We start from the raw sequence: 27,950 nt of genomic DNA on the forward strand, positions 1-27,950 counted from the left end.
CGCACGCGCCCGCAGCCTTCCCCTTCCCGAGCACTTGGACATCAAAGAGCGGGGGGGGGGGAGGGGCGGAGGCGGTGACGGGCGCGCTCGCCGGCCAGTCGCTGCGTCGGCACCGCCCGATGGGCATGCCCACTGGCCTATCGCCTCGGCGTCTTTGCCCCCTCCCTGACTCGGAGCCAATCGTGGCGCCGGTAGCCGACGGGGGGGCGTGACCCGCTCCCATCGCGGGGAGGGGTGTGTGCAGGGGGAGGGAGCGCAGAGCATCTTTGGGGTTCGCCCCCGCCGCGCTCTGTCCCTGCTCCCTCGTCGCCTCCCCCCCCGCCAGCAGCCGGGCCGTCCGGTCCCGTCCCGTCCCGTCCCGTCCCTCTGCGCGGCCATGTCGTCGCCGTCGTCTGGAGAGCGGTACGAGGAGGAGGAGGAGGAGGAGGAGGACGGCGCCTATGAGAGCCAGGCCAAGCGGCTGAAGCCCAGTGCCGCCGCCGAGGAAGGCGAGATCGAGTACAGCGGCGCGGAGGAGAGCGAGAGCCGGCGGGACAAGCCCCCCGCGCCGCGCGGAGGGGGCTTCTCGGGCGGGGTGAGGGACGCGGCGCCCTCCGGGGCGGGGGGGGGGCCCTTCCGTCAGGGTGCGGGTGGGGGCGAGGGGCCTGTGAGCCGCCCCCCCCCCCCGCCTTCCGCGGGGTGAGGCTCCTCGCACTCCCCCTCCTCTGTTTATCCGGAGGGGGCGGCGAGGCCCAGCTTCCCCCCCGCCCCACCTCGAGGGGCGGAGGTGGGCTTCCCGCGGCGGGCGGCGGGGGGAGCCCCGGCCATGCGGCCTTCCCGAGGATGGAGCCCGCTGGCCCTCTCCCCCCGGCATGGAGGCATTTCCGGTGGGGGTGCGCTTCTTCCCCCTCCGCGGCGGGGTCGGGGGGCAGGAACGGCGGCGGGGGGGGGGGGGGGGGGACGAGCCCTGGTCCTGTCCTCTCCCTTCTCCCCGCGGCAGGCGTGCTCAGGGTGCGCGGGTAATTGTCTCGCAGCCGTAGATGCCTGGGGAAAGGGACGGGGCTTGTAGTCTGCTGGAGACACGCGATTAGGATCTTTTGTAGTTCTGAGGTTGCCTCTCTTCCGTGGGCAGCTCGTTGCCTTTTGGGATGTTGCCATTGCAAGTTTGGTGCCTGCCCTGCTGCTGAGTGTAACTATAGAAACGTAGACGGGGGGAAGTAAGCGAGGCAGAGGGTTTCTTTCATCCATCTGTTTTACCCTCGTGTCTGGCAGTATACGGCAATAAGGCTGATTATAAATGATTGCTTCCTTTTTAAATGCACTTGTATTTCTACTTTCTCCCTCCCCCACGAACAATCCTAATAAGGACCTTGGTTCACTAAATTTTTTGCTACATAACTTTTATTCATGAATTTGTATCTAAGTATCGAGTCACTGACCCGTAAATTTGACTCTCGTGTCTACTGTTTGATTTCTTAAGATAACTAATTGTCCAGTTGTTTGGAACCATTTTTCTTCTTGATGGCTCTTTCTGTTTTTTACTTGAAAAAGCAAGACCAAGAAAACATCGATTTTATGGCAGACCTTGAAATTTAGAATACCTCTATTTCATGATTTGTTAAAATGAACTTGCTTAGCATTGGGATAAATTAATGAGAGAGTATTTGCTGTTACCATCTCTCTATCAGTTAAACCTCTTGATGGTCAGGGTACCTGCTAAATTAGTACAAAAGTTCCCCCATAAACTTCATCAAAGATAGATCTCTGGAGAGAACTATTTTAATTCTGTAGTTCTTGTGACAGAGACAATGCTCTGTCACAATCAAGGTTTAGCAGTGCGCTCTGTCTTAAAGGCCAGTTTTGAATGAAATCCATATGGTTGCTTAAGTTATCTTGAAATTTTGTCATATACATCGCATAGCGTTTGAAGAAGGAACAAGATACTGCTCTTGCCTTTCCTCTTTTCTGCAATATTTTGAGATCAGCTATGTATTTTTTCTTTCATTCTGGGTTCTGGCTTTGATTGTCTTCATGTTGACCTCAGTGTCTCCATTTATCCTAGTTAATGTACAAGACACACTGCCCTGCCCCTTTCAGTACCATGTACATAGAGTGTGTCTGTAACTTTACATTTTAGATTTCAAGAATGGCATGTGCCGAGTCTCGTGAGTAAAGAAACAGAAACGGATTCTTAGCGAGTCAAGAACATGATTTTTAGGCAGCTTGTATCTCGAGGAGCTGCATGGTCACTGACAGATGATTTAGTGACAAAGCTGCGTTCACAGGTTCATTACTGGAGAGGCAGAAGTTGCCTTGATAACAGAGATCAAACTAGTTTTTTAAGAATAATATAAAGTGGATATATGAAAAACGAACAACTGAGTGCTTTTGTTAGTAATTTTATGTGGGGCTTTTAATAGCAAAATGCCAGCATCTCTTCTTTAGAGTTAGTTAATGTGTATTACAAGGTTTTTTTCTCTAATAGATTAAAAAAATGTGCAGGAAATTTATTTATTCTGTGACATATCTTATTCATTTCTCTCCAGGGAAATGTTCTTACATTATAAAAGTTGTATGTGGTTCAGGGCAAAGATGTAACATGAAGGTGGGCTGAGAGGAGGGAAGAAGTGTGAGTATCCTGGGTTGCTCAGAATAGAGCAGAAAAAGAGTAAGTGAAGATGAAGTAGGAGGAACTATAGGGAATGGGGAATTGGATGACTGGAGTAGAAAGTATGGTAAGAGTCTGGAATTCTCATTGTTGTTTGTTTTGTTTTGTTTTGTTTTTTCCAAATATGGATCCTAGAATATCAGTGCAGTACAGTCATGGATTATATCCTCTCTTTGTATAGAAGCTGTTTTGTGGTAGAACAGAGCTAGCGGGTTGGTGGGGTCTCCCTGATGGGCTATGTGTTATTATTGTGGCATTTTCCATTCCTCTGGGATTGATTCATTGGGTTGAATAAGCCCTTCATGCCTCTTAAGTTTTGGGGTTTTTTTCAAATGCATGCCTAGAAGTCTGTATGTGAGATCCAGGTGGGGAAACCCAATGTTTATTTTGTTCTTCTTTTTCCTGTCTTTCCCACTCATGTGGACACTCCTTATAACCCAGAAATGTACCCTCTGTGTTGTGGCTCACCTCAAGGCTGAGCAGCACGGAGAGCCAGGAACAAACCAGGGAGTTGACCAGGAGAAGAGTAGGAAACTGTCTTGCAGAAGTATTTTTGTAGGGTAGAGTATGATTCGGAAGGATGACTTTTACAGAGACGATGTTGAATGGTGGTGAAGCCTTGGCAGAGGAGTCAGAATTCTGGTGTAGCAGAGAGTCAGAACAGTGGGAAAATGTGGGTTAAGAGCTGCATTTGAGGGTGTTTGGAGGACTCTTCAGCTCCATCCCTTCTCCCTCCCTTAAATTTCAGTTTCATTGATTAATGTTGTATGTATGTGACCTGTATTTTCTGTAGCATCCACCCACCTCACTCTTTCTGACATACCTATTCTTAAATATTTCTATGAAGTAAGGAAGATCTGTTATCCCTGTTCTTACAGTTGGGGAAGTGAGATGTGGTGTCTAAATACGCAAACATAACTACAAGCTACTGCAAGGTAAGATTGGGACGTGAACTTGCAGATTCTCAGCTACTGTTGTGTAACTTCCTGCGTGCAGTGTTCTTGCTTTGTGGTAGATGAAAAACAGCTCACTTTGGAAGGCAATTGCTTTATGTCTATCAGGCTTTTTTGGTAGCAGTAGCTAGATGGCAATGAGTTCAGATCTTGACCTGTTTTGCATCAACTTGTTCATGTATCTATTTCTTAAATGAAGTACATCCTAGAAATTGGTTATAGAGTAAGTGTAAATCATCTTCCCTCCTTTGTTCTCCCATCAAAAAAAGTAACTGTTACCTTCAGGCTAGTTTTCCTTCCAGCACCTCAGGTTGAATATCCTGATGATGCTTCTCAGTGTTGGGTGGGGTCTTGTTTGTTTGTTTTTTTGTTGTTTTGTTTTGTTTTGTTTTGTTTAAGGGATATTCATATTGTGCTAAGCAAGAGGAAAGTAGAACAGAATAGAGTATTTCAGTTGGAAGGGATCTACAGTGATCCTCTAGTCCCAACTGCCTGACCACTTCAGAGCAGGTTCTGAATTAGCAGAGGGGGCCAGGGTGCTGGTATTCCATTCTGTAGCAGTTTTAATCATTGCAAGGACACAGTGTTAGGAAGAGGTATGCATTAAACAAGAGAAACGATACCCCAAACTCCATATCCAAAGCAAAACTAAATTGCCAGGTAGCCTTCCAGAACATAGGGTATGATTAACCTTAAGCCCCTTCTCCTGCCTAGCCCCGCCCAACCAACCATCACCACCAAAAAAATCCAGGATATACAAAATTGGTGTATTCTTCTACTGTCATGAAACCTTAACTTTGTCATGTTTGTTTGGTTCTTCTGAGACACTGTCTTACTTCACTACTTCACTGGGTGCTGGAAATACTGTTGTCACTGCAAAGCTACAGGAATTCCAGGTAGCACAGAGAGAGGTGTTTCCTGTACCTCTGTAGGGAAGAGACAACTGCTGAAGTCAGGCAGGTGTGATCAGCAGGGATGATGCATGACAAGGCAATCAGCTTTAAGTAATGCCATCATCACATAGTACAGCTAGCTGTCGAAGAGTGTGTGTGAAATGCTGTGTATCTGTTTACAAAAGCCTTTTGTCATCAGACCATCCTCAGTGGGCAGAGCTGAGATTATTGAGAAATGCATTGTGTACCTTCACCTTGCCTTTATAGTGTGGTAATTTTAGCTACCCTTGACATCTTGCAAGGCAGTTGGATGCAGATCAGTCCATAGTTAGGCATTAATGAAGTTTTGGGCACTTAGATACCTAATAAACAACCCTTTGGGTCTTTCCCCCCTGATTCTGTCATATTTTTGTAAGCAATTTGAGGGATGCAACAAGAAGAAAAAGTTGAGAGTGAATAAAATAATCCGAATGGTGAGATTTAAAATAAGAGTATATTTAGGTACCTGGAGGAGAGAATATGAAGGAGTGCTATCATCTTGCAGTAAGGAGAGAGAGAGATGGAGGAGGTAAGAAGAGAAATGGTAAAAGAGCAGATGATCCAAAAAAGGTAGTACAAACCAATAGAACTAAGGTGAATATACTGGTTGGAAAGTGACTGAAGAAAGGATAAAGGACACATTTTTGTGCAAACAGTTGGTGAAGAAGTTCTCTAATGTGGAATTGGTGAGCAAGAGAGAAATCATCCTAGAGCCCATGATGACTTTCTTCATTTTTGGAGTGGCAAATCATAATTTGTTAGCAAGAAACCAGTGTGATATCTTTAAAACGTTGTCTAGAACTATGTAGGTCACCAAAGAATGGATGTTTAAATGCTGCAGCTGTTCTTTGATGCTGTTTCTGTTGCAGTCTTAGGTATGCAACTGATTCGTGCTTCATCGACTTGGTTATGTCAGTACTTCCCTTTGTGCCTCAGCTCTACAGAAGCTAGATTTCAGTGTTAAGCGTTTTTATGTTCCTACTTTCTTTCTTGAGGGAAACCTTTCTGTCCTTGTTACTGGTCTTGAGCACTTAGAAAGGAACTCTGTTTCCATTATCTGTTTAATAATTGCATTTTCTGTCCAGCTAATGATTCTTCAAGAAACCGTTATTGAGCTTTCAGAAACCCTTAAGCCACATATATTAATGGGCACAGCATTAACATTAGCTAATCTGTTCTTCTGGCTTTGGTGGAGTGCAAGTGTCGCGTTGGAGTTTTGCAGGGGGCTTTTGTGCCATCATGGGAGTTGGAGTTACTGAAATACTCCTTTGTAAGCAGAGAAATACTGGTGGTGGTTAATCTGTATGTGAGCAGATGCTTTGATGTAACCTTTGTCTGTGTGCCAACTGTAGCACATATAGTTTTCAAGATACTGTGACTATGAGACCTTGGTCAAAATCTTCTATTTTTCATCTCTGGGAAGAAATTATGGCAGCAGTTGGATGAGTTGTGTACATTCTGACCTTAGCTGTGGAGATAGATGCTTTGCACTTAGACATGTCTGATTTCTTTTCATGTGGTCTAGTGGTTTTATTTCTCCTTTTAGAGGAAATCTAGGATCATTCTAGATTTGCTTGATACTACAGCTTGGTAGCTGCAAAACTTGTTTGATGATAATATGTATGTATGTCCTTCATGAAGACTTTTTTGCACTCAAACATATGCCTGTGGCACACGTTCATGTCTTTCACCATTAAGTTCTCTGAATGTTAATTTGTAGCTTCCTGGCTCAGGACTGGCTTATGCTTGGTTCTCGTGCTGCTGTTTACTGTTGCTGGTTAGAAACTCTTCAGTAAAGCAGAGGCTCTCTGATTTGGCCATTTATAACCTCAGTGGTTTTTATCTGTATAAATTAGTTTCTGAAATTATATGTAGGTAAGTCCTTAATTTCATGGCAAGTGACCAAGATTTCATTGTGTTGTGTATTTGTTTTTTTTTTTTTTTTTTTTTTTTTTGTTTTGTTTTTGGTTTTGTTTTTGTTTTTTTTTTTTTAATTTTTTTTTTATTCCAACCTTCTTGAGCTTCCGTGCAAATGACTACAGTAGCAGCAGCATTATGACTTTTGATTCTTGCTAAATCTCGTACTATACAACGACCTACTAAAGGATGCTCTCTCTGTGGTTATGGGAGAAGGAAATTTGACTTGGAAAGCCAAGTGTTGCTTTAACTACAAAAGGAAGCAAAATGGTTCTGGGCAAAATTCCAGTTGCAAAAGTGCAGACACTTGTATATGTGTTTGACTGGTGTATAATGGATTTGAAGATGCAAGTATAAAACTCGTAATTTTTGAGAGAGTTTGTACTATTAGAAAGACTTACATCTTCGGCAGGCAAGCTTAAATGGACTGCTAATAAATAAAAATATAAAAGAGGTGCGCATAAAAAAGAAACATGAACTGAAACTATGACAGAATGTTGAACTAGGAACGGGAGGAAGAGAGAAATACTGTTCCATTATGATCTACTCTGAAAAGCTTGACTTGATGTATAGGGGTGCTAATTAAGTAAGGTAGCTTCAGTGAGAAAATCATTGCTTATCTTTGCCATCTGATTAGACAGAAATATTTTTAGGTGAGCTTTCTTAAATGCATTAAGAAAAGAAAGCAAAACAAAAGAAAATTAATATCCGTAGCATCAACTGGGTTCTTAATGTAGTAACAAGTATGCAGGGCAATGAGTAATTGATTTAATAATTTCTGATTGTTCTGTAAACTAGTAAATAAAGGTGCCTGCTATCTTAAGACCTGGAGTAATAGACTTTGCAGGAAAAACTGGTAATTATTGTTATTTTGAAGGTTTCCTTAGGTGCTTCTCTCAGCTTTGAAAACAGTGCGTGTGGGTAAAGAACATATAAGCTGAAAAGAAAAACCTCTGTATAGTTCTGTTCCTTCTGCAATTGCCTAGGTATTTGCAGTTCAAAGTATTAACCTTTTATGACTACTTTGATCACTGTTACCCCTGTAGACCTCTGCTGGATAATTCAGAATATATGGTATTTTATACAAATACCATTATTGGTGTTTTCCAACAATTGTCACAACTCTTATTCAAAGAAGTGTGCTGCCACCTAAACTGCTGTCATATTGCAAATGAATAAAATGTAAGCTAAGCTTAAAAAATTATACAGCAGATTGTTCTGACGTCTGACAAAATCTAAAGTGCTGCTTTTTGGTTGAAACGGAATGGTCAAATCCTCGATTTAAATGTTTTGGGGGAGCTGTGTATAGAACACAGGAATTGATGTGCAAGACTAACTTTATTATTTGGAATGTGTTTTTTCCATGAATCTGTAGTTCAAACAGATAGGGAAGGCAGAAATGTCTGTAGCAGCAGTAGCAATCATTGTGGTTACTTAATTACTCGAGCTGAATGCTCCTATGTGCTACAAATGAGAATCTCTAATTCCAGAAGATACTTTACTACATTTTACAAAAAAAGGGAAAAATCAACAAGACTTGATCTGTTAAATCAAACACATAGATGTTGTTTCTAAATTTGAATACATCAGCTTTACACTGCTCTTACATGTATAAAATTTGGGTGCTGGTATATTTTAGTGTGCCCTTTATTATCTCTAATCTTTGATTATTTCTCATTATTGGCTTACATAATTTATTTTTTTTTTTTTACCCCCATGTCTTAGAATATATAAGGTAATTTTCAGCCCTACTTCAGGCTTTTCATGGAAAGATGAGCTGATTCCAACCTGAATTATTCAGTCATACAGAACTGAGACGTTCTGAAGTCGTAGCAGTAGCTCTGAAAAATGTTCATAGTGATAATTCTGTGTGCTAATATACAATGGTTGAATCTGTTATTGGTAGTCAGCCTTGGAGTGAAAAGAGAAAGCATGCCCATATGTACAGAAATTGCAAGTCTTTAAAAACATGTATGGAGAGTGTTCAGAATTAGAAGTGAGGTTGGGTGTATTTCAAGTATAGTACAGAGCTGGCATTTTCTTGTGTTGTGGGGCACAGCTCTGCGTACATTAGAAAAATAATAAATTTTCATTCAGTTTACTGATGGCCCTTGTTTGTTCTTGCATTTTTATTCCCCCCCCCAGCCTGTCTCAAACAAATATTGGCATAAACAAAGAGGAAGAGTGTCAAATATTTTAGCTATTGTGCATGTCCAACTATTTTATTTTTTTTATGCTTTTAACATATAGGTGGAAGGCTTCCTGCAATTCAACCAATTCAACCAAGTGTTAAATAGGCTTTTTTTTTTTTTTTAATCTTGAAAAATCTTGCCTGTGCAAGCACATTAATTAAATCTGCAAAGGATTTTAGTTTAAGTAGACTTCAGCAACTGAACTTGGCAATCTGTTTGGAAAGAAAAGTTAAATTATTTAAAATATTTGTGGATTGTACATTTAGATGGCTGCTTCTGGTCCCAGTGTGGTGTCTGCCAAATATTTAATTTTAGTTAATGATAGCAGTATTTCTTGTTCTGTGTTGAATTTTAAAATGTCATTTCGTTGCTAGGATGCTGGGGGAAGTCATCACAAAGTCTCTGTTTCTCCTGTTGTCCATGTCCGAGGTCTGTGCGAATCAGTTGTGGAAGCAGATCTTGTGGAAGCTCTTGAAAAGTTTGGAACCATATGGTATGTCAAGCAGTAAAAAGTCATGTCTCTGGACAAGTTGGGAGCATTATTTAAAAGTCTCTTGGACCTCTTTAAATACATTATGATGGCCGTTTGAATTCCAGAACTTAGTTAACAGTAAAGCATAAAGATTGTATAGCTGTGTGAAGGTTCTGTGTTTCTGAATCTGACGAGTCTGGTCAAGCAGGGTTACGCTGTGTGCGTGGCCTAGTGCCTGCTATCAGACTTCAGTAGCACAGCTAGTCCTAGCCTGAATATGAGCTGGAGCTAAACTGAACTGCAGAACAGCACAAGGGTGGTCTTGATATAAGTGAATATACCAAAAATAAGGATGGGCCACAGAGCAGATGATGCTTTTTCCTGTGGTTTCATATGGGAAGAGTGCTTGTGTTATGGTAGGGCCTTCAGAATGAGATGATAATTCAGAGAAAGCCCCTTCAAAGGTCATATAACCTAAAGAAGATTCTTCATCTGTGAACAAAATTGTAATGGTGAATGGGTGGAGCCTGCTTACTCTGAGTTCTGAGTGCTGCTTTTTGGAAACATAACATTTCTTTTCAAGTAAATGCATATATTGAAGCCAAATAGGGTTTTGTAAAGAGTAGAATAGTATTTTTCATTGCCCTAATAGGAAAATAATTGAATTATACTTGTGCCAGTATCTTTAAATAAATAAATAAAATCAAGAGAGCATGAGCTTGTTCAGGAATACAAATAGGTACATTTTAGCCTGGGAATTTTACTTTTCAAAAACTTAATCAGCTGCCAAAGCTTCTTGGGTTTGTCTATGTCTGAATTTGGTTAGCTAGAATACTTCTGTTTATTTCCTCTAAGAGTTTTGTGTCAAAAATAGTATTCTAAATTTCTTAGCAACAGCAAAGATGTTTAATGTATCAACCTTGAATGTATTTTATAATTTGCGTTTACTTTGATCCTTTACCTCATAAATGGCTTTAGCAAGTTTTTTAATATTGTAGTTAGTTAGTAAATGATTAACTGTTTGTTGTATTGGTTGAATGTTTTTATGCATTAAACCTTTTCAGGAAAACAACTGCTTACTACTTACTTACTGTATAGCTGCATTTCTTTGTTTTGTGCAAATGCTTTAGAAATGTGTTGACCAGGTTTGGGAAGCATGAGCAGGGAGACCTACCTTCCTTCTATGTCCTTGTTAGGAATTGTTTAGAAAAACATAATATATGACAGTTATGGGACTTTAGAGTTGTTTTGAGTAAGCATATAGGAAAACTTACTGTAACGTTTTTCTCACCAGCTATGTCATGATGATGCCATTTAAACGCCAGGCTCTGGTGGAGTTTGAAAACATAGAAAGTGCAAAGAAATGTGTAACATTTGCAGCAGATGAACCTGTATACATTGCTGGACAGCAAGCCTTTTTCAACTATTCAACAAGTAAGAGGATTACTCGGCCAGGGAATACTGATGACCCATCTGGTGGAAATAAAGTTCTTCTGTTGTCAATTCAGAATCCTCTCTACCCAATTACAGTGGTATGTTGTTCCTTTTTTTTTTTTTTTTCTTTTGTAATAAAAGTCAGGGAGCAGCGATCTCTGTTACATTATTTTCATTGTGTACTATTTTTTAAAATGGTACATGGCTAATTTGAGTCAGGAATTAAACTCACCTACCGAAGCTTTATACCATCTTCACTTAAGTAACATGCATGTCCTGGAAAAAACGTTTTTTGAGACAATTCAGTCTCGTTGTACAGATATTTTGCAATACATTTGAAGACTTCAGTGGTCAGGATTTTGAAATGTTTAAGTTGCTACATGCCTTTGAAATATTTCCACATGTATTACCACAACATCAGGAATGTCATTTAGCTTTTAGGCTCTGAGTGGTGTATGTTTAAATAGCAAGTAATTTTTCCAGTAGGAGGAGTAATTTTATTGCAGTCCTTCATTCTTAAGTATTTCCTTTGTGGAGAGCTGAAAACTTCATCTGTTGATGATCAACTCCAGTTTGATGGAATCTTCCTTACTTATTTGGGCTGATATATTTTACATTTCAGTATTTCAATTCATACCATATATAGAGTTGCATCCTAATATATTGCCATCTGTTTACGGCCCACATGCCTGGTTTTTTCACTGGTACGGATATTTTTTGCTAGTATTTAAGTGCATGTTTTCTCATGCACTGAACGCTTATATTTTTCATAGAGATTTTTCTAGTACATGTTGAATTTCACAGAAATATTTCAGGAATCATTTTTAAAGTCTGCTGTAAGCAGACTTGTAATACTGTGATACAAGTCTAAGTTACTTGTCTTAGGGAAATACACAGGACAGTATGGATCAGTCAATGTGTTTGGGTTGTGTGGAACCATATAACTTAATGCAAGTATTGTTTAATGTGCCATGTGTTATGTTAGTAAATCGATTGAAACTTAGTATTCCTGAAATTACTTCAAGCAGTTAGTTCCATATCATGGTTTTTGCTTTACTGTATTGTGAATATTGATAGGTTTTTTTTTTTACCTGCTGATTCATTAGTGAATGATGAATTTTCTTTCTCCTGTCAGTTTTCTTTGTAGAAAAACATGGCAAGGGTATGAGTTGCTTTTTCATCAGTGTTTAAAAATATACCTGCTTTGATCTGTGTGAACAAACCCACTGACTAAGTTAGTGTTCTTTGCATGTGACTGTAAGACAAATTTTGGAAACTACATTTCATTCATGTATTTTCAATTTGTCTTGCGTAAGCAGCTGAGTTGAACACAGATGCTTGAGGAAATTGGTAGCAGAAGCATCATTCTGGGCTAGGAGAGTTTCATGGAAATTCTGAGGATGAAGCCTCTAGCACAGTAGCTCCTTTTTGAAACCAACCAACTCCTGCCAACCTCTTTCTTCCCACAGTCCCCAACTGTTTGTCTAAAGTATACCAGTGGGCATAGAAGCAGACAGATTTCCAAAATTACTTGCAAGCATCAGAGCTCATGGAAGTTAATGTAAACTAGGAGAGTCATATATAGCAACTGGGAAGAGCAGTTGTACCCATAACACCTAGGAACATGATGGAAAATAAAAATTTTGCACTTGGCCAGTGGGTTAAAGAAACAGTTAACTTAATGCCTCAGGCAAAGTCTACATTATTTTAAAAACCCACAAACCAACATCAAAACCACAGAAAAATAAAACCAAAAACCTACAAAGCTCACCACCACCTCTTCCTCTTCAACACTTATCTATCCTTGTATTTCAACTATAGTTAGAGAAAATAAATGAAAAATTGCAGCCAGTTTTAAGCAGCAAGTCTGAATAACTGCAATAAACTGTTCCATAATTCTTAAGTGCTTTTCTTTCAAAACAATATACAGTTTTTTTGCAGAGAAATTGGTCTGCTCAAGGGCATCTAATGGAAGGGCATCTAAATTGGTCTAAAATTTTGCTGCAGCTTATTTCCTCCATTACAGTTGTGATCTGCTTCTTTCCTAGCAGAGTTTTTTTTAGAGGGGTGTGGCTGTGAAGGGCAAGAAGGGCAAGTTAACTGTATTTAATTCCTAATTGCTTTCCACCCCTTTGTGATGGGAGGATTGGTGTTTTGCCAACATTTTGCCTAAGGCGTCATATATAAGTCTTTGAAGTTCTGTTTCTCAGTTTTCTTGTCTGTGGGCAGAACTTTGTCAGGGATTTGTCTGTAAGACAAATTTGTCTGTTCAAACAGCCCTTCTCAAAGGGATCCCTGCTGCTGCAGTTGTGACTGTTCAGCTATATCTCTGCTGTTGCCTTTGAACCTTCTGTACATTCACAAGGAAGGTGTGGTATGCCTTGGCTGTTGAAATGTTTTTAACGATCAACTTCTGAGATTAGGTTGCTGCACCTCCTTTTTATGATACTCTAGTATGTATATGATGCTAGTGTTAATTTTTTATTTAAAATATCCCACATTACTGTATCTTGTGAATCACTTGATTGATTTAGTAATCTAAAATATCTGAATTAAAAAAAAAAATCTAATCCAGCTATGTGGGTGCCTTCTGGTTAACAATACTGGTGGTATTTTGAGTAAATGTACATTTTGAAAGACAACTTTTTTTTTTTTAATTGGCTGTGAAGAAATGTTTTGAGAGACAAATTATGAAAGTAAGTCATATCCCTGAAAATTAGTGTCACCCAGAGCTGGAAAGTTTTCAGGATTCTCTTCTCAGAAATATGAGGAGATGGAGGGTAGCTGTTTGTGCTATTGAGCGTGCATAGAAAATATACCTATAAATGATTTCATAAATCTTATTTTTGGGGGGTTCAAGCTGCTTGAATACTTTCTAAAAATGTTTGCCCATCTTCTGAATATCCTAAGGTTAAAGTCTCTTCTGCTTGCTTCATTTAGCTATGCAAAACAGACACTGGAGTGTCTGGAGCTGTCCCTGAGGACAGAGAATGTTTTTGCTTTGTTGGGGCAGGGGGGGGAGAGGGGGAGGGTTTGTTTGGTTATTTTTCAGTGGTGATATGCCCATATATTAAAGCTTATGGTACTTTATATAAAGCCAGGAGTTACACCACTTCAGCTGTAGCTAGCAATAAGACATCCTCTTTTACTAGTTTCTTCTTGGGCAGGTTTGGTATGTGGGGGTGTGTTTGTTTTGTTTTTAAGAAATCCAGCATGGTCCACCCCTTTGCCTCCCAGTTGCTCTGCTGTTCTGCAGAACATAATAAGTACTGTACCTAATTCCTGTCCCCCAAATAAACTCAAGGGTGTACGCTAAGATCTTGGAATGAGCGTTTTGCAAGTATTTGGTTTATTTGGTATTTTTTAGATCAAAGAAAAGAAGGAGAAAATAGATTGTGGTATAGAGTTTCACCAAGATGTCACTGCATTTGTCAGCTAGGTTTAGCTATGAAACTGGCTGTCTAGTAAAGCTTATATGCTTTCAGCAGTTTGAACATGGTCTAACAGGTAAATTGTTTCAAGAAATTACAGTTTCTGTTTTTTCAGGTTCTCAAACCTGAGTCTTGGGAATTCTGAGCATGGGTGTATAATCGCTCTAAAATAAAGTTGGTTTTCTTGGCCAGATTCATGCTGGAGACTAATTTCTGGTACCATGATGTCTGAATTGTTATGTGTAATCAACTGTTGTTTGATGTACTCCTAGCACCCCATTATAAGCCTGGCCTGATGTGCAGTAAGGTGAGCTTTTCTCCTTGCTGTTTGGTTCCCCTGCAGCACTGAAGATGGTCTTGAATTTTATTGGTTCCTTGTAATAGAGACAAATGCTGGTGAAAGCAGAGTATTAACAATGAGTTTTCATGAATCCGGTGTTTCCTGTCAGAAATGTTCTCTGCCTTAAGTGGAGAAGCACAGTAACCACTTGTACTGTCTTTGATTCAGGTGGATACGATTGAAATTCTCCTTTTGATAAGCTACCTAAGCTTACATTATGGACTACCCCAGTTAATCTTCTGAAAATGAACATGAGCAATTAAAAAAAAAAAATCTCGGCTGCTAGATTCTAACGAAATGAAATGTGCTATAAATACAGTGTCACTTTGTCTCTCTTCACTTTGGTAAAACTACTGCAGCGCGTGCCTAAAAGGGAGCACAGCTTAAGACATAGATCCAATTACTGGGTTTTAAAACACAGTTGAAGATACTTGTTAAGCTGATGTTTGCATGAGTACTTACAGTTTTTTCCTGTTTTTCAGATTTGACTGCCTGTAGTATATTAATCTGGAAAATGCTAATTATGAATGTATAAATTGTATAGGGGAAATTATAAATGAAAAATTAACAAGCCTTTTCTTTGCTCTTTGGAATTTAAATGCCAATGCAAGATAATGTTTTGTGGACTTAAAGTGTTTGAAATTTCACATCTGACTAAAATATTTTTTTCCTTTTTCCTTAGGATGTCTTGTATACTGTGTGCAACCCTGTTGGAAAAGTTCAGCGCATTGTTATATTCAAGAGAAATGGAATACAAGCTATGGTTGAATATCCTTTTTGAGTGTGATTTTTTTTTTTTTTTTTTTGGGGGGGGGGGGGAGCTGTAGGTTCTTGACTGCAGATGGGATTTGACATGAGAATGTCAGAAAAATACTGTGTAATTTTGAGACCAAATTAGTTTTTCACTTATATCTAAGACATAGTAATTTCTAATTTTTATATGCCTGGAAGACCAAACAGCACTTGCACATTTCATCTCTAGAAAAGTGACATTGCCAACAATGTTTATAGGTGGCCCTAAGGCTAATAATTGCAGATATGAAATGTCAGATTTGACAATGTATTCATTATACACAACAGTTCCATGGCTCCTGCCTGTGTTGATACTCAGGAAATGGATAAGGGATTGCAGAGGTGCAGTCTGACTTCTTCAGTCTCTTCTAAAATAGTTTTAATATATACTGCTTGTCTTACTATTCTGACTTTAATAAAGCATGAGACCAACTTAGGCTTCCTTGACCAGTTTACCATGTGTTGAGGGAATTACTTGCTCTGCTACTCTACTGTTTACTGTATTTGTAGCATTAAGTTGTACATGGGATGAATATTCAGAGTTGTTAACGTGTTACAGTGGTTTGCAAAGTCCAAAGTCTGATAAGATTACACCTCAGTTTTTAAAACTCTGATAGCCTCCTTCATAAAGACTGATTACCCTCCATTTCTGAGCTGTTAGCTGGACAAAATTGTACCACAATCTCAGGAATTCTTTTGTGATTTCAGATGGTACTGATGTGGCAGGCTTTATTAGTTCTGTAACATATGACTTAACTGGTGGCCGTGTTGATGACTTGCCAGGCAAAAAGAATTACCCTAGCGTCCATAAAAGCAAACTGATTGCTGTTTATCTATGTAGAAGACTTAAACTGTATGTTCTAACAGGCAGTAGTTTGACTTACTGTGATAGCGTGTCAAGTTTGTGGTAAGTGGTGTTGTCTGGGTAAGCTGATTTGTACAGCTGGGGGTTATTCTGCATCTTGTGAAAGACTAGGGAAGTTGTGGGGAGGATCCTGGCACATATTCAGAAGCTACCGTACTTCTGTCTTTTTACTTAAATTCTGCAACATGCCCCTTATTAAAAACAAAAACATCTAGCAACTGAAAGAAAACTCACAAATGTGAGCAAAGTAGTGCAGCAGTGTAGGTAAACAGTTTGGGGCAAGGGGAAAAAAGTGAGCTTCAAGACAAGCCTTGTCTGAAAAGTTCAAAAATTTACTCCAATTTTAGTGCTATTTGCAGTACTCATTACTTTTGCAGATGTGCTCCCACAGTTCTAGCCAGTGTCAAACAATTTCTTAGAAGTCTGGAAAGCTTAACTTTTCTCACTCTTAAATTCCACAGAGAGCCTGCATCACCTTGGAAGAAGTTAGGCTGCAGGAATGTGGTAAAACAAGGGATATGCTGTTGATACAGACTACTTCCAACATTTCACTAAATTATCTTATTAAAGGATGGCGCAAAATGTCTGTTCTGCTGCAAGGTTCAGGCTTTCTGTCACCATGTGTTATTGAGTATATATGACATTATGGAATGTCATGCTCCAAGGCTCAGGTACATTTTTCTGCCAGTCATGAACTAATCTTGGAGTAGAGGACATAAAATAACCTGCATGTTGGAGCCTGGTAAATGCATCTGCCTCGAGCAGTGGATATAAAGCAATCTGCTTGTATTTTTTGATGCGAGATGATTATTTGTTCGTTCAGAGTATCTCTCTTAGTTTTGTGGTTTTATTTGTCTAACAAGTTAAAAAGGACATACTCTTTGTTAGTTGTTTTCACTGTAAAGTAACTACTGAGTTCATGTTCCCCTTACCCACAAGTGTTTAGCTCATGCTAGCTGTGAGGAGGGATGCACTGTCTTAAGTCACACCTTCTTGCCCACAAGCTCTGATCCCTTCCTCAGTGATGCAGCTTGAACTCTCTCTTCAAACTTTCCCTTCAGATAGTCTGTAGGCTTGCCGGTAACTTTCTGTGTCCTCTGATGAAAATTACTAAATCCACTAGAATATCCCCTTCCAAATGGCATAAGATCAGAGCATAAACAAAGCTTGCATCTGTATACTCCACACTGAGGAATTTAGTAATTTATGAATGATCTCATCATGTGCTGCTGACGTATCAAAAACAGGTGCTTAACATAAGTTGAACCCATATATACTTGTTGGTAATTTTATATTAAAGTCTGTAGAGTTCTTTTAAAGTATACAGTAGTGAAATATCTGCAAGCTCCAAAAATAAAGCTGTATCAGAAGAAAGGGATATGAATGAGACACCTGGGGGAAAAAAAATCCTTAACGTGATGTGTTATGTTTGAATCAGTGTTCTGTGCCCAGAAGGCAAAGGCTGCACTCAATGGAGCAGATATCTATGCAGGATGCTGCACACTAAAAATTGAATATGCAAGGGTAATGCTTGGACCTTCTCTTTTAATTGTACTGGAAAAATATATGTATATAATCAAGACTTAACCTTTTTAATTTTTACTTTATTTGAACAGCCAACGCGACTTAATGTCATTAGAAACGACAACGATAGTTGGGACTACACTAAACCATATCTGGGACGACGAGGTAGGTTTTCCTATGTTATCGCTGTAGATGTTTGACTATACTAATGACAGTCCTTCATATGTGGTCAGGCTGTATCGCAGTAGTCATTTCAAAGCAAGCAAGTGCTGCTGAAGGCTGTTGACAAGCCAGGATATTAACCCTGAGCCCTAGTCCCCCCTACTGCCGTGTGCTTGATCCACTTAGCTCAACAAGGAGCCCACACCTGCAAGCACCTTCGCAGTTCTCAAGGACTTGCATTTCTCCAAGCAGCTCTCTCTCTTTGGAGGAGAGGAAACCTGGTACAGACTATTCCTTACAAACTACAAACTTGCACACTGCTTCTCCTTCGAAAGGACTCTTTTCCCCTATGTTGGACGAGGCATTAAGAAGGATAGAGGACTTCAGCAGGCTGACTCTACACTTCATCATGCACCACATCGGCATCAGCAAAAAAACCCAAACAAACAAAAAAACCCTCTGAAAAAACTCAGACTTGCAATTCACCTTGTCTGCATACTGCATGCACCACCACCACAAGTTTTTAAAGGAGGACACTTTCAGTACTTCAGATTTGTATGGGATGAATAACACGATAGACTGTACCCATTCTGTTCAAGTTCGTATGTATGCTGCTCTTACTTCCCTTACAATTACAACTGAGAAATTGAGAACCTCCAAAATTAAGAACCTCTCGTGTTGATATCATTGACATTGTAATCTTTTTATTACTTTCTGTATGTGAGAGTTGCATTCAGTCTTAACAGTGTAACTGTTGTCTAGTAGTAAGGAAGTTTAATCCTTATCTGTAGATAGTTGGAACTGAGCAGGGCAATATCAGATAGGTCCCCTCAGTTATATTTAAGTATTAAAATAGGGAGATTCATAATTGGTACAGGCATACTGTCTCTTAAGTACTCAGCTGTAAAAATGACCAGAGCTTAACTCATGTCAGTGGAAACTATGACTATATATGTAAAGACAAACTGCTGTGTAGCCTAACTCCTGTAAAGTGTTTATTTAAAAAAAAAAAAAATAATCTGTAACTGTTGAGTGCAGTGTTCAGTAACTTATGTACAGTAATGTGTGCAATGTAAAGTTAGAAAAGACCATGTGTCCAAGATAGAGTATCTACTTATCAAAGGCTATACCAGAGCCAGGGCTTTGGCCATCTCAAGTGATATGCACTTCCAGAGTAATTCTGCAGAGACGCTGGGCTTGTAAAACTGTTGTACAACTGAAAACTTAGGGCGTGAATTTTCAAAATGAAGTTCTTGTAAAAAGTTAACAAGGGAGCTACAGTATTGGTTGCAGCTTGTAGATTATGATTATTTGTATCAGGATTCAATTTTTTTTTTTCTCAAATTCCTGAGTTAAAGGGATTTTGAAGAAACTCAAGGGCAAGAAAAAATCTGAAGGCTTGAATTTGAAAAATCCGAAGGATTAATTTGACCCTCATATCTTTTGATCGTGGCAGTGTTTGGAGGCTGGTTTGTGACATTGTGCATCTAATTGCATGATGTAATTCATCTGCAGATAGGTATGGCTGTATGAACTAAATGTTCCCCAAGCTAGAGAAACAGTGGAAAATGAAAAACTTAGGGTAGGTACAGCTTGCTCTTTCTCAAGAACTCTCACTCTTTTGTTTTCCTTTTGTTACTTTGACAGTCTGTCTATTTTCTATACATCACTATTGCCCATAAGAGGAAAAGAACTAGACTTGTATTAGATACATATCTGTATATCATGCTATATTGTATATAGCATGTTTTTTCATTTACGCTGGCCCACATCCATTCATCTGAAAAATGGGAATATAAATTGTTGAATGAACTCTGAAATGGATTTGAGAAAGCAGGCATCTAGAGAAATTTTGCCCACTAAGTAATCCTTTTGGATTATGAAGTATTTGTGCTTCAACTTATTCTTGCAGCAGCATTGTTTGGCTTTTGAACTTAACATGACCCAAACTGTAGAGATCTGACCCCAGAAAACAAGATCACAGCCCAAAGGAATTTCATTCTGAGGACAAGCATGCTAGTACATCCTTTCAGAATTTCACACACCCCTCCTCAAATCTTAGGAAGGAAATGCATTTTGTGAATGTTTTTTTTTTTTTTTTTTAAAGAACTGGTTTTAGTTCTTTATGGTAACAAATTACAGACTTCTCCATAGTATTTCTCCACTTAAGTAAGCTTCCTAGCAAGTGCCTCCTGCTATAAACCTGTATTGCATAAGATTGAACTGAAAAAAACATCTGACTTTTAGTATTCTACTTGCTTTTAGCCAGAAAGTTCAAACTGTAGTTTAGAGCATTTCTTTTGGTGGTAATACCAGCATACACAGTGACTTAAGGACCTGATTTAAAAACAAAACAAAAAAACAGCAAACCACAAACTTAAGCTAGATTATAAAGATTCTTTCATTTCAGAATTATTTTTACCACAGATCAGTTCCCAAGTTTCAATGTCTGTTTGCACAAGTATTTGTACTGGCACAACTGAGGGACTTTGTTCAAAGAAGGAACAAGTATGAGGAGGGCAAGGAGAGAGCAGTGGACTACACCATCACGAGGAAAAAATATTTGTCAAACTGTGTTGTCCCAGAATTCTTTATTTGAAGAATATGGTCCTTTATTATATTACTGTGTAGTTTCAAAGTAGCTCCACAGGCTGGAATCATAATTTTTCTGAATGATGATTACTGCTCTTTAAATGCTCAAAGACTGCCATTTGCTTTTTAGAGCCCAGAACCAGACTTGTTACCCTGAAAAGGGAATGGAAAGCCAAACATTAACAGAATTAATCTTTCTTCTATATATTTGAAGGCATTCAGCACTATTTTCTCTTCAGGCTTTGCTGCCTGAGTAAATGTCTGACTTGGAACCTGTCCTCAAAATCCCAAGCAGGAAGGGCACATGTGTTTTCATCTCCCACTGTTGTGTTGCCTAATGTGAATAGTTCCTGTTTTTCAAGAGAAATCCCTCCAGCTACATGGGACTGGAGTTGCCACTTTCAGCGTTTTCAGCAACTTAAATTTCCTCCAAAATGTTGTAAACTGATAAATGTCTTGCCTCATCTTTTCAACATGGCTTTTTTAATTGTGAGAAATCAATTGTTGCTTACCACAAAGAAATCTGGAAGTTCAGATTTTGTTTGTCATGCAGCATGGATTTGATTAGAAAATACAGCGTTGGCTGTGATGCACTACTTTCCTCCAGTAATGTAGACCCCTTGCTTAACTTTATATCCTAGAGAACTGGGTTTGCTTAGAGGATTGACCATTGTTTAAGTGCATTATTCAGTGGTGTTTTTCTTCAGTTGAACTATTACGTGCTGCTGATAATGCAATAACGTACAATCCTTTCAGCAAGCCCATAAATCAGTAGGTGTTCTGTAAATATATATGTACACATATGTAACGCTCTCTGTTTACTGATTATGAAACCATGTAATACAGGTTGTTGTTGGCTTATGCTGAAACTTCTTGAAAGAAGCCCACTTTGAAAATGTGTTGCTGTTGAAGCTAATATTATGATTCAGGTACTGTTTTTCAAAAGTACTGCATTTCAAATTTGTTTTAAGAGACACATAGGTAAATCCTGCTGTATGGTGTTATCTATACTAATGTGTGGTGTCTGTTCAAGAAAACTATTGGGTATTTCCATAAACTTTAAATGTCTGCATCTTTTCATTGGCCACTGCCCCAAATCAGCTTAAGTGCAATTTGTTATACAGATGGCAGTCTTTTAATTTTGGTGTCCCAGGGCTACAGCTTGTGGTTCTAGACGTATAATGAATGAGAAATTGTTTATAAAATTAACAAGGACTCAGATTACCTTTTTTGCTTCTTAACTAGATGCTTTGTGTCTTAACTGGAGAAATCAAGTGCATAGTTGTGCATACTAAACTGTTTTTTTTCCCTTCCCACATGTTAGACAGAGGGAAGGGCCGCCAGAGGCAAGCTATTTTGGGAGAGCACCCATCATCATTTAGACATGATGGTTATGGTAAGTAATATAGGATTGACAGGTAGTTATGATTTCTTTACATGTTATGTGGAATTCTAAACACTCAATCAGTGCTTAACTGTGGACCCCTACAGCACGAGTAGTTCACTGTGCTGTACTTGCAGTGCTGTCAGTCCACGTTCTGAAAATGATGGTGATTCCCTGAAATCTATGTGCATTTACTGCCATACCTTTTCCTTTTACGGAGAGCGTTCTGGCTCTACAAATTTATTCCTTGGGAGAATGTTTCCTCTCAGTTGCCATCACCGTAGCAATGGATGGAAAATGACATCTGTACTGGGAAAGTAGTTTTCTTCTAGAAAATGGCAGCATAGCTTGATCAATGGTTTGATGCAACTCAGAGCTCTTTGATGTTCTTGCATGCAAAGCTGTGAATTGCGGGCTTTGCATTTCTTCCAATTTAGCTAATTCTGGAAAGGTATAGCAATGTGACTGTGTAAGAATGAAGTTATAGAATTAGTTCTATTATGTGCTGCAGTTGTTACCAGTGCTATCTGTAAATGAAGATCTGCTGTCACTTTCATGTGTTGGACCAAGATCTCAGGTTTGAGAAACTAATGCCCCCAGTTAAATGTGTCTCTTCTAGTTATTTACCCTCTTAACTGTCAGCTGCAATGTGATTTGTCTTGCCTCTTTCTTTGCAAATGTATTTATGATATTTTACAATGTAGGTTGACCTTTTACCTACTCTTCCCAAAGGTTCTTCAGATCTCCAGAATTTCCAAGTTCCACCTTGTACTCACTGATGTTCTTTTTTCATTCTTCTGATAAACCCTTCTACCTTAAGTAATGTGGCTGTCTCCTCCTATACCAATGTGTCCCTCTCATTACTACCTTTTGCTGGGGAAAAAGGACAAAAGGTTCCTTTTATACTTGGCTTATGTGAATTTCACATTATTTTTGTCTCAGAAGAACAGGGATCCTTTCCTTGGTCTGTAACACTGATGTTTTCTGTAAACAGAAATATTGCATGCTAGTAATGTCTGTTCATTAAAAATAAGTTGTTTATTTCAATGAAACTTGTTACTTTATCTGTAGTGGAAAATAGGACAGCTTCATTTTGCATTAATACAGGGGTTTAAGTATTCCTGTTTCTTCCAAATGAGCTGTTTGTAGAAAGGCAGTCTTCTGATTTAATCTCTTGTCTCTGGAAAAAGAGCTGTGTCATCTCCTCTCCAGACCTCTGGCTAAAAGTTCACTTCTTCTGGTTTGTTTTCCCTACTTTGTAATATTGTCTTGGTGTCATGTAGCTCTATAAGTAGACATGGCAATATTGCTGGAGGTTTATTTTAAATATTTGTTCTGATAGGTTTATGTTCAAATATTTTGTATGGTGTAGGGAAGATACTATTTTTATAATTACTGAAATACCTTTTTTCACTTGTGTATAAAAACAATACCATGCAACAGCTCTCTCCTTCTTGTCTGGTAATGTAAGAAGAGACTTGGAACACTGAAGGGAATAGAATAGGGTGGGGTGGGTGGGTTGGTTGGGTTTGTTTGTTTGTTTTGTTTGTTTTAATTGGAAAAAAATTATTGGAAACTGCTGTAACGTTGTGTTGTTTCCCCCCTCCTTTAAATATATATTACGTATGTGGGCTTTAACGCATATTTAAGTAGTGAAAGTTGTTTCAAACAGTATGAAAGCATGGTCTTTCATCTCCTTAGGTTCACATGGTCCTTTGTTGCCCTTGCCAAGCCGGTACCGAATGGGATCTCGGGACACTCCAGAACTTGTTGCTTACCCGTTGCCCCAGGCATCTTCCTCTTACATGCATGGTGGAAATCCTTCTGGGTCAGTTGTCATGGTTAGTGGGTTGCATCAGCTAAAGATGAACTGTTCAAGGGTCTTCAACCTGTTCTGCTTGTATGGAAACATTGAGAAGGTATGGCATCATTTATTAGAGACTTGGAAACTACTATAGTAATTCTAATTGTTTTGGAAAAACCCACCCTGGCTGAGATGGTCTAAAAATAATTCCTAATAACTTAGAAAACACTTGGTTGGGCTGTTTGTTGCAATGAAATTTTTTCCCTTATCTATCTTAGGTGAAATTTATGAAGACTATTCCAGGAACAGCACTGGTTGAAATGGGTGACGAATATGCTGTGGAAAGAGCTGTCACACATCTCAACAATGTCAAGTTATTTGGAAAGAGACTTAATGTCTGGTAAATATGCTTTATCAGATTAATAGTCTACTGGTGGGTACATGGAATGAGGTAGCAAACAAACATCTGTTATCGTTGTTGGAGTCATGATTTCCAATTTGCAACTGTTATTTATTTATTACTAGTTACAATTTTATTTATTATTATTTATATTAATAAAGTCTATGGGCATTACATGGATTGGCTGTTACTAAACTGCATTCCCTAATGTGTCTTAACCATCCATTTACTAGGAAGGTGTCAAATCCAACCCATCTTGTTCTAGTTCAATGTCAGCTCTGTTTTGGATGGATCAATAATCTGTGTGCAAAGTATGCAGGTCTTAATTATTTAAGAAACTTTTAACTCTCTCTCTATATATCCTTAAATCCTAGTGTTTCCAAGCAGCATTCAGTAGTTCCAAGCCAGATATTTGAACTGGAGGATGGCACGAGTAGTTACAAGGATTTTGCAATGAGTAAGAATAATCGCTTTACCAGTGCTGGCCAAGCATCTAAGAACATCATCCAACCACCCTCTTGTGTGCTGCATTATTATAATGTTCCCCTGTGTGTAACTGAAGAAACATTTGTAAAGGTAGGCAGTTGAAATGAACGTGACATAGTGCGTTGGGGCTCCATCCTAGCTTTACACTGTGTTACTTCTAAAAGGTAGTAACAGGGATAGTGACTGGCAGAGAACTGGTTTTTTTAAATAGGTTTATAGCCTATATAGAAGCTGCTATATTTTCACAATTCTGGCATTGTTCAAAATTTTTTTTTTTTTCCTTAACATGAGAAACAAGATCGTGGAAATAAAGTTGAGGAGCCTAATGCATTTTTTTGTGGAGGAAGGGGAAAAGACTCGCACAAAACCAAATATGGTGAAAGTTAGGACTACAATTCACTAAAGATTTACTGACTTCCTGAGATGGTTGCTCTCTCAACTGCTAGGGTGTTTTGGAATAGAGAGAAGCATGCACCTGGAATAGTTTGCACGGCTGAGTCCTAAAGGAACTTTGGATGCTTAAACATGCACTATTTGGGCCTCTCAAGTGGAGGCAGTGGTAAAACTGATGACAGTTCAGTGAGTTTTTTTTTTTAGTTCAATAAAAATATTTTTTCCCAAGTTCTGGTTCATGGGTGGTGTGCTTGTATGTACAACTTCTGAGCTACTGTATTGAAGTGGGAATGTTAAAAAGGTTTGGTTTTACTTAAATACGTTGAGGTAGTAGTGATATCAGTACTCTTAACAATTTTTGTGCCTATAATATATTTATTGCGGGACAGCACAGATATAGGAGCATTGTTTTGCATACTATAGAATGGTATTCTAAAGAGTTACCAGTCTAAACATGTATTTTAAATAATTTCTGTAAATTCATGGAAGGTCTCTTAAAGAGTCAGTATTTTCCTTTTTGTGTGTCTCTTCCAGGAACTTGGAATTTTTGCTAATGTGTTTATGTGCATTTTTACTGGAGTTTTATCTATTATTTTATTTTTGTGACAGTTATGTGAGGATCATGAAGTTCTCAGCTTTATTAAATACAAAGTGTTTGATCCAAAACGTAAGTAAACTTTGATCTGTTTGGGGGAGTTACTTGATTTCCAGTTTTGAAAAGAGCATACACTGTCGGGAGATGTTACTGATCCCCTCCTTCCCTTTTTTATTTCTCATTTTGATAGCTTCTGCCAAAACACTGTCTGGTCTGTTGGAATGGGAATGCAAGACAGATGCAGTGGAAGCTCTCACCGTACTTAATCACTACCAGATAAGAGTCCCAAGTAAGTCAGTTTTACTGATCTTACTGTTATAAATTCTTGTTTTCTTTCATGTTGATATGGCCTTTGTAAAATGTGAGGCTTCAGCAGCTCAGTCTGCAGCTACAAACTGCACTGTTCTTATTATATGTATATATGCTGTATTTTATATATAAATTCACACCTATACTTATATATATTGCAGTATTTAATTTCTAGTTTAGGTTCAATTAGTTTCTGTCTAAATGTCACTCTTCTTAGTTTTTGAGTCAACCTATAGAACTCAAAATATGCTCTGCAACTCTGTTGTGGAGTTAAAAAAAATTGGTTTGGGATGAAAACGTGGCAGGCAGGAAAAGCATTAAAATACACTGTCATCAAAATCAAACCTAATGGATAATGTCTTACTGAAGCTTTTTACATCTTTCAAAATAAATGCAGAGAAATCTGCAGTATCTTTGAGCAGAAGATTCTTTAAGTTACACAGCTTACTGCTCTGAATTAACTGCTCCTGTAGTGGGTTCTCTTTCAAATCAGAATTTGTGAGGCCAAGCTGAGTTTAGCTCCAAACTAGTAAGAATGGAGGGGGAGTTTACCTGCTAAACAAGTACACAACAGGCCAGATCTGCACTGGACAATTAAGACAATTTACTGGATTAAATGGAATTATGTTCACTTTGAATCCAGTCCAGTGTCTAATATTATTTTCAACTGTCTTCTCCAAACTGTTATGAATTTGTTTCCCTGTCAAGTGTTAACAGTTTAAATCTTTCCCATCCCTTTTCCCGTCCCTTTTGTCCACCTTCTCAATAATGGACTGGGATTACTTCAGGGGCAGAATATTTTTTAAGATATTACTGATAACATACTGTTCACAGTTTCAGATTTATCCCAGTTTGGAGAGATGATAACAGAAGAACTTACTCTTTCAACATGAGAAAGGCAAACTCTAGAGTACAATCAAATATAGCTATCACAGGAAAAGACAGTATTTTAAAGCAAGGACTGCTAGTTAAGACTTGTAATAAGATTGTCTGAGGTTGGCTGAATCGGGAGGACATATCTGCCATTACCTGAGGCAAATGTGTGCTAAGGGTGTGCTGGACATCTGCTGTTCTTTTCTCAGTCAAACACATGTCAATACTGTCCAGTGCCACTTTGTCTCGGATAGAAATGCCACATTCTAAATCCTGACTTGCTTAAATATCCATGCCTTTTGTCTTTGAAATTGCCAATTAAGTGATACTTTATAAATGGGTCGGCTAGGAAGAGGGGGCAGCAATAATGGTCTTCCTTCTGTATAGTACAACATTCAGAATTCTATCTACATTCCCTTTGGACCAGATCAATCACTTTAGTTTGATGTCTGAAAAATTCTGGTAGATTGTCAGTAACATCTGCTTACAGGTCATCTGGTGTCTGCTAGGCCACTGGCAGGGGTAGGTGGGGAGGTGTGAGCCTTCAGTCTACAGAACTGGTAAACGTGTCAGATTATGGAGGGTGATCTTGATCAGCAGGAGAGCTACGCTCAGTAAAATGCTCTGAGTATGTTACATGTTGTCTCCTGGCAGATGGCTCCAACCCTTATACCTTGAAGCTTTGCTTCTCTACGTCATCCCATTTATAGAGAAGAGGACAGCATGTTAAGAGCTACGTTCACCGTGATTTGCAAGTTTAAAACTACACTTCGTCCACAAAGCTCTAAAGTGGTTGTTCTAATGTTGCCTTGTTTCAACTTAATTCTAATATCTTTTATCTTGTTTTATAATAAATGGATGTTCCTTCATAAATACAAACCAGATTTTTTCTTTTTGCCTCTGAGAAGTACATGTTGTAAGCTTATTACAGAGTTTGTATTTTGTTAGTGTAGTATCTTCAAATGTCTAAAGAAACACCAGTAGTATAAACAAGATTTGTTTTCTTCCAAAAATAAAATATATTTGCATTTTCAATAATGTTAAAGATTAGCAAGTATTTTTCCATTTGTAGTCTTAATTGGCAGATAGAACTATTACATATGAATTTTAAATGTAGAACTTGTTTTTCAATATGTTAAGTAGTGAAGTATGTTGCAATACTAAAAAGCTTGTATTTATAAAATGCTTTAATCAGGTTAATGTTGCACATACTGAATTTTTAGTAGCATAGACTTGATTTATAGTTCAAACAAAGCTAACATAGAAAATTATTATTAAATATGTACATGTGTATGGTGTGAATTCATAAAGTAGTTTTTTTGGGGGGGTTTTGTTTTTTTTTCTTTGTTTTTTTTTTTTTTTTTTAAACTATTTTCCATTTGCATTAGCATGATGCCATCTATAGGTAGTCCCACCATAGGGGCCTTTTAAAAATTAAAATTGCAAGCCTGTA

At 38.6% G+C, this 27,950-nt stretch overlaps 1 protein-coding gene across 1 annotated transcript; it reads left to right on the plus strand.

Annotated features, from left to right (window-relative positions):
- The first annotated feature begins 226 nt into the window (after positions 1-226).
- On the plus strand, positions 227-27,950 carry HNRNPLL (heterogeneous nuclear ribonucleoprotein L like). Its single transcript, XM_042789636.1, has 13 exons — positions 227-574; positions 9,016-9,134; positions 10,408-10,645; positions 15,001-15,086; positions 17,403-17,499; positions 17,592-17,664; positions 21,578-21,649; positions 23,339-23,556; positions 23,720-23,841; positions 24,216-24,417; positions 25,330-25,387; positions 25,506-25,604; positions 27,152-27,950. Exons 1-13 carry the CDS (start codon positions 377-379, stop codon positions 27,205-27,207), a joined length of 1,638 nt encoding a protein of 545 aa, XP_042645570.1. The 5' UTR covers positions 227-376; the 3' UTR covers positions 27,208-27,950.

Source organism: Tyto alba, unplaced genomic scaffold (assembly GCF_018691265.1).
Source record: "Tyto alba isolate M040663 unplaced genomic scaffold, T.alba_DEE_v4.0 Super-Scaffold_16, whole genome shotgun sequence".
NCBI classification, from domain to species: Eukaryota; Metazoa; Chordata; class Aves; order Strigiformes; family Tytonidae; genus Tyto; species Tyto alba.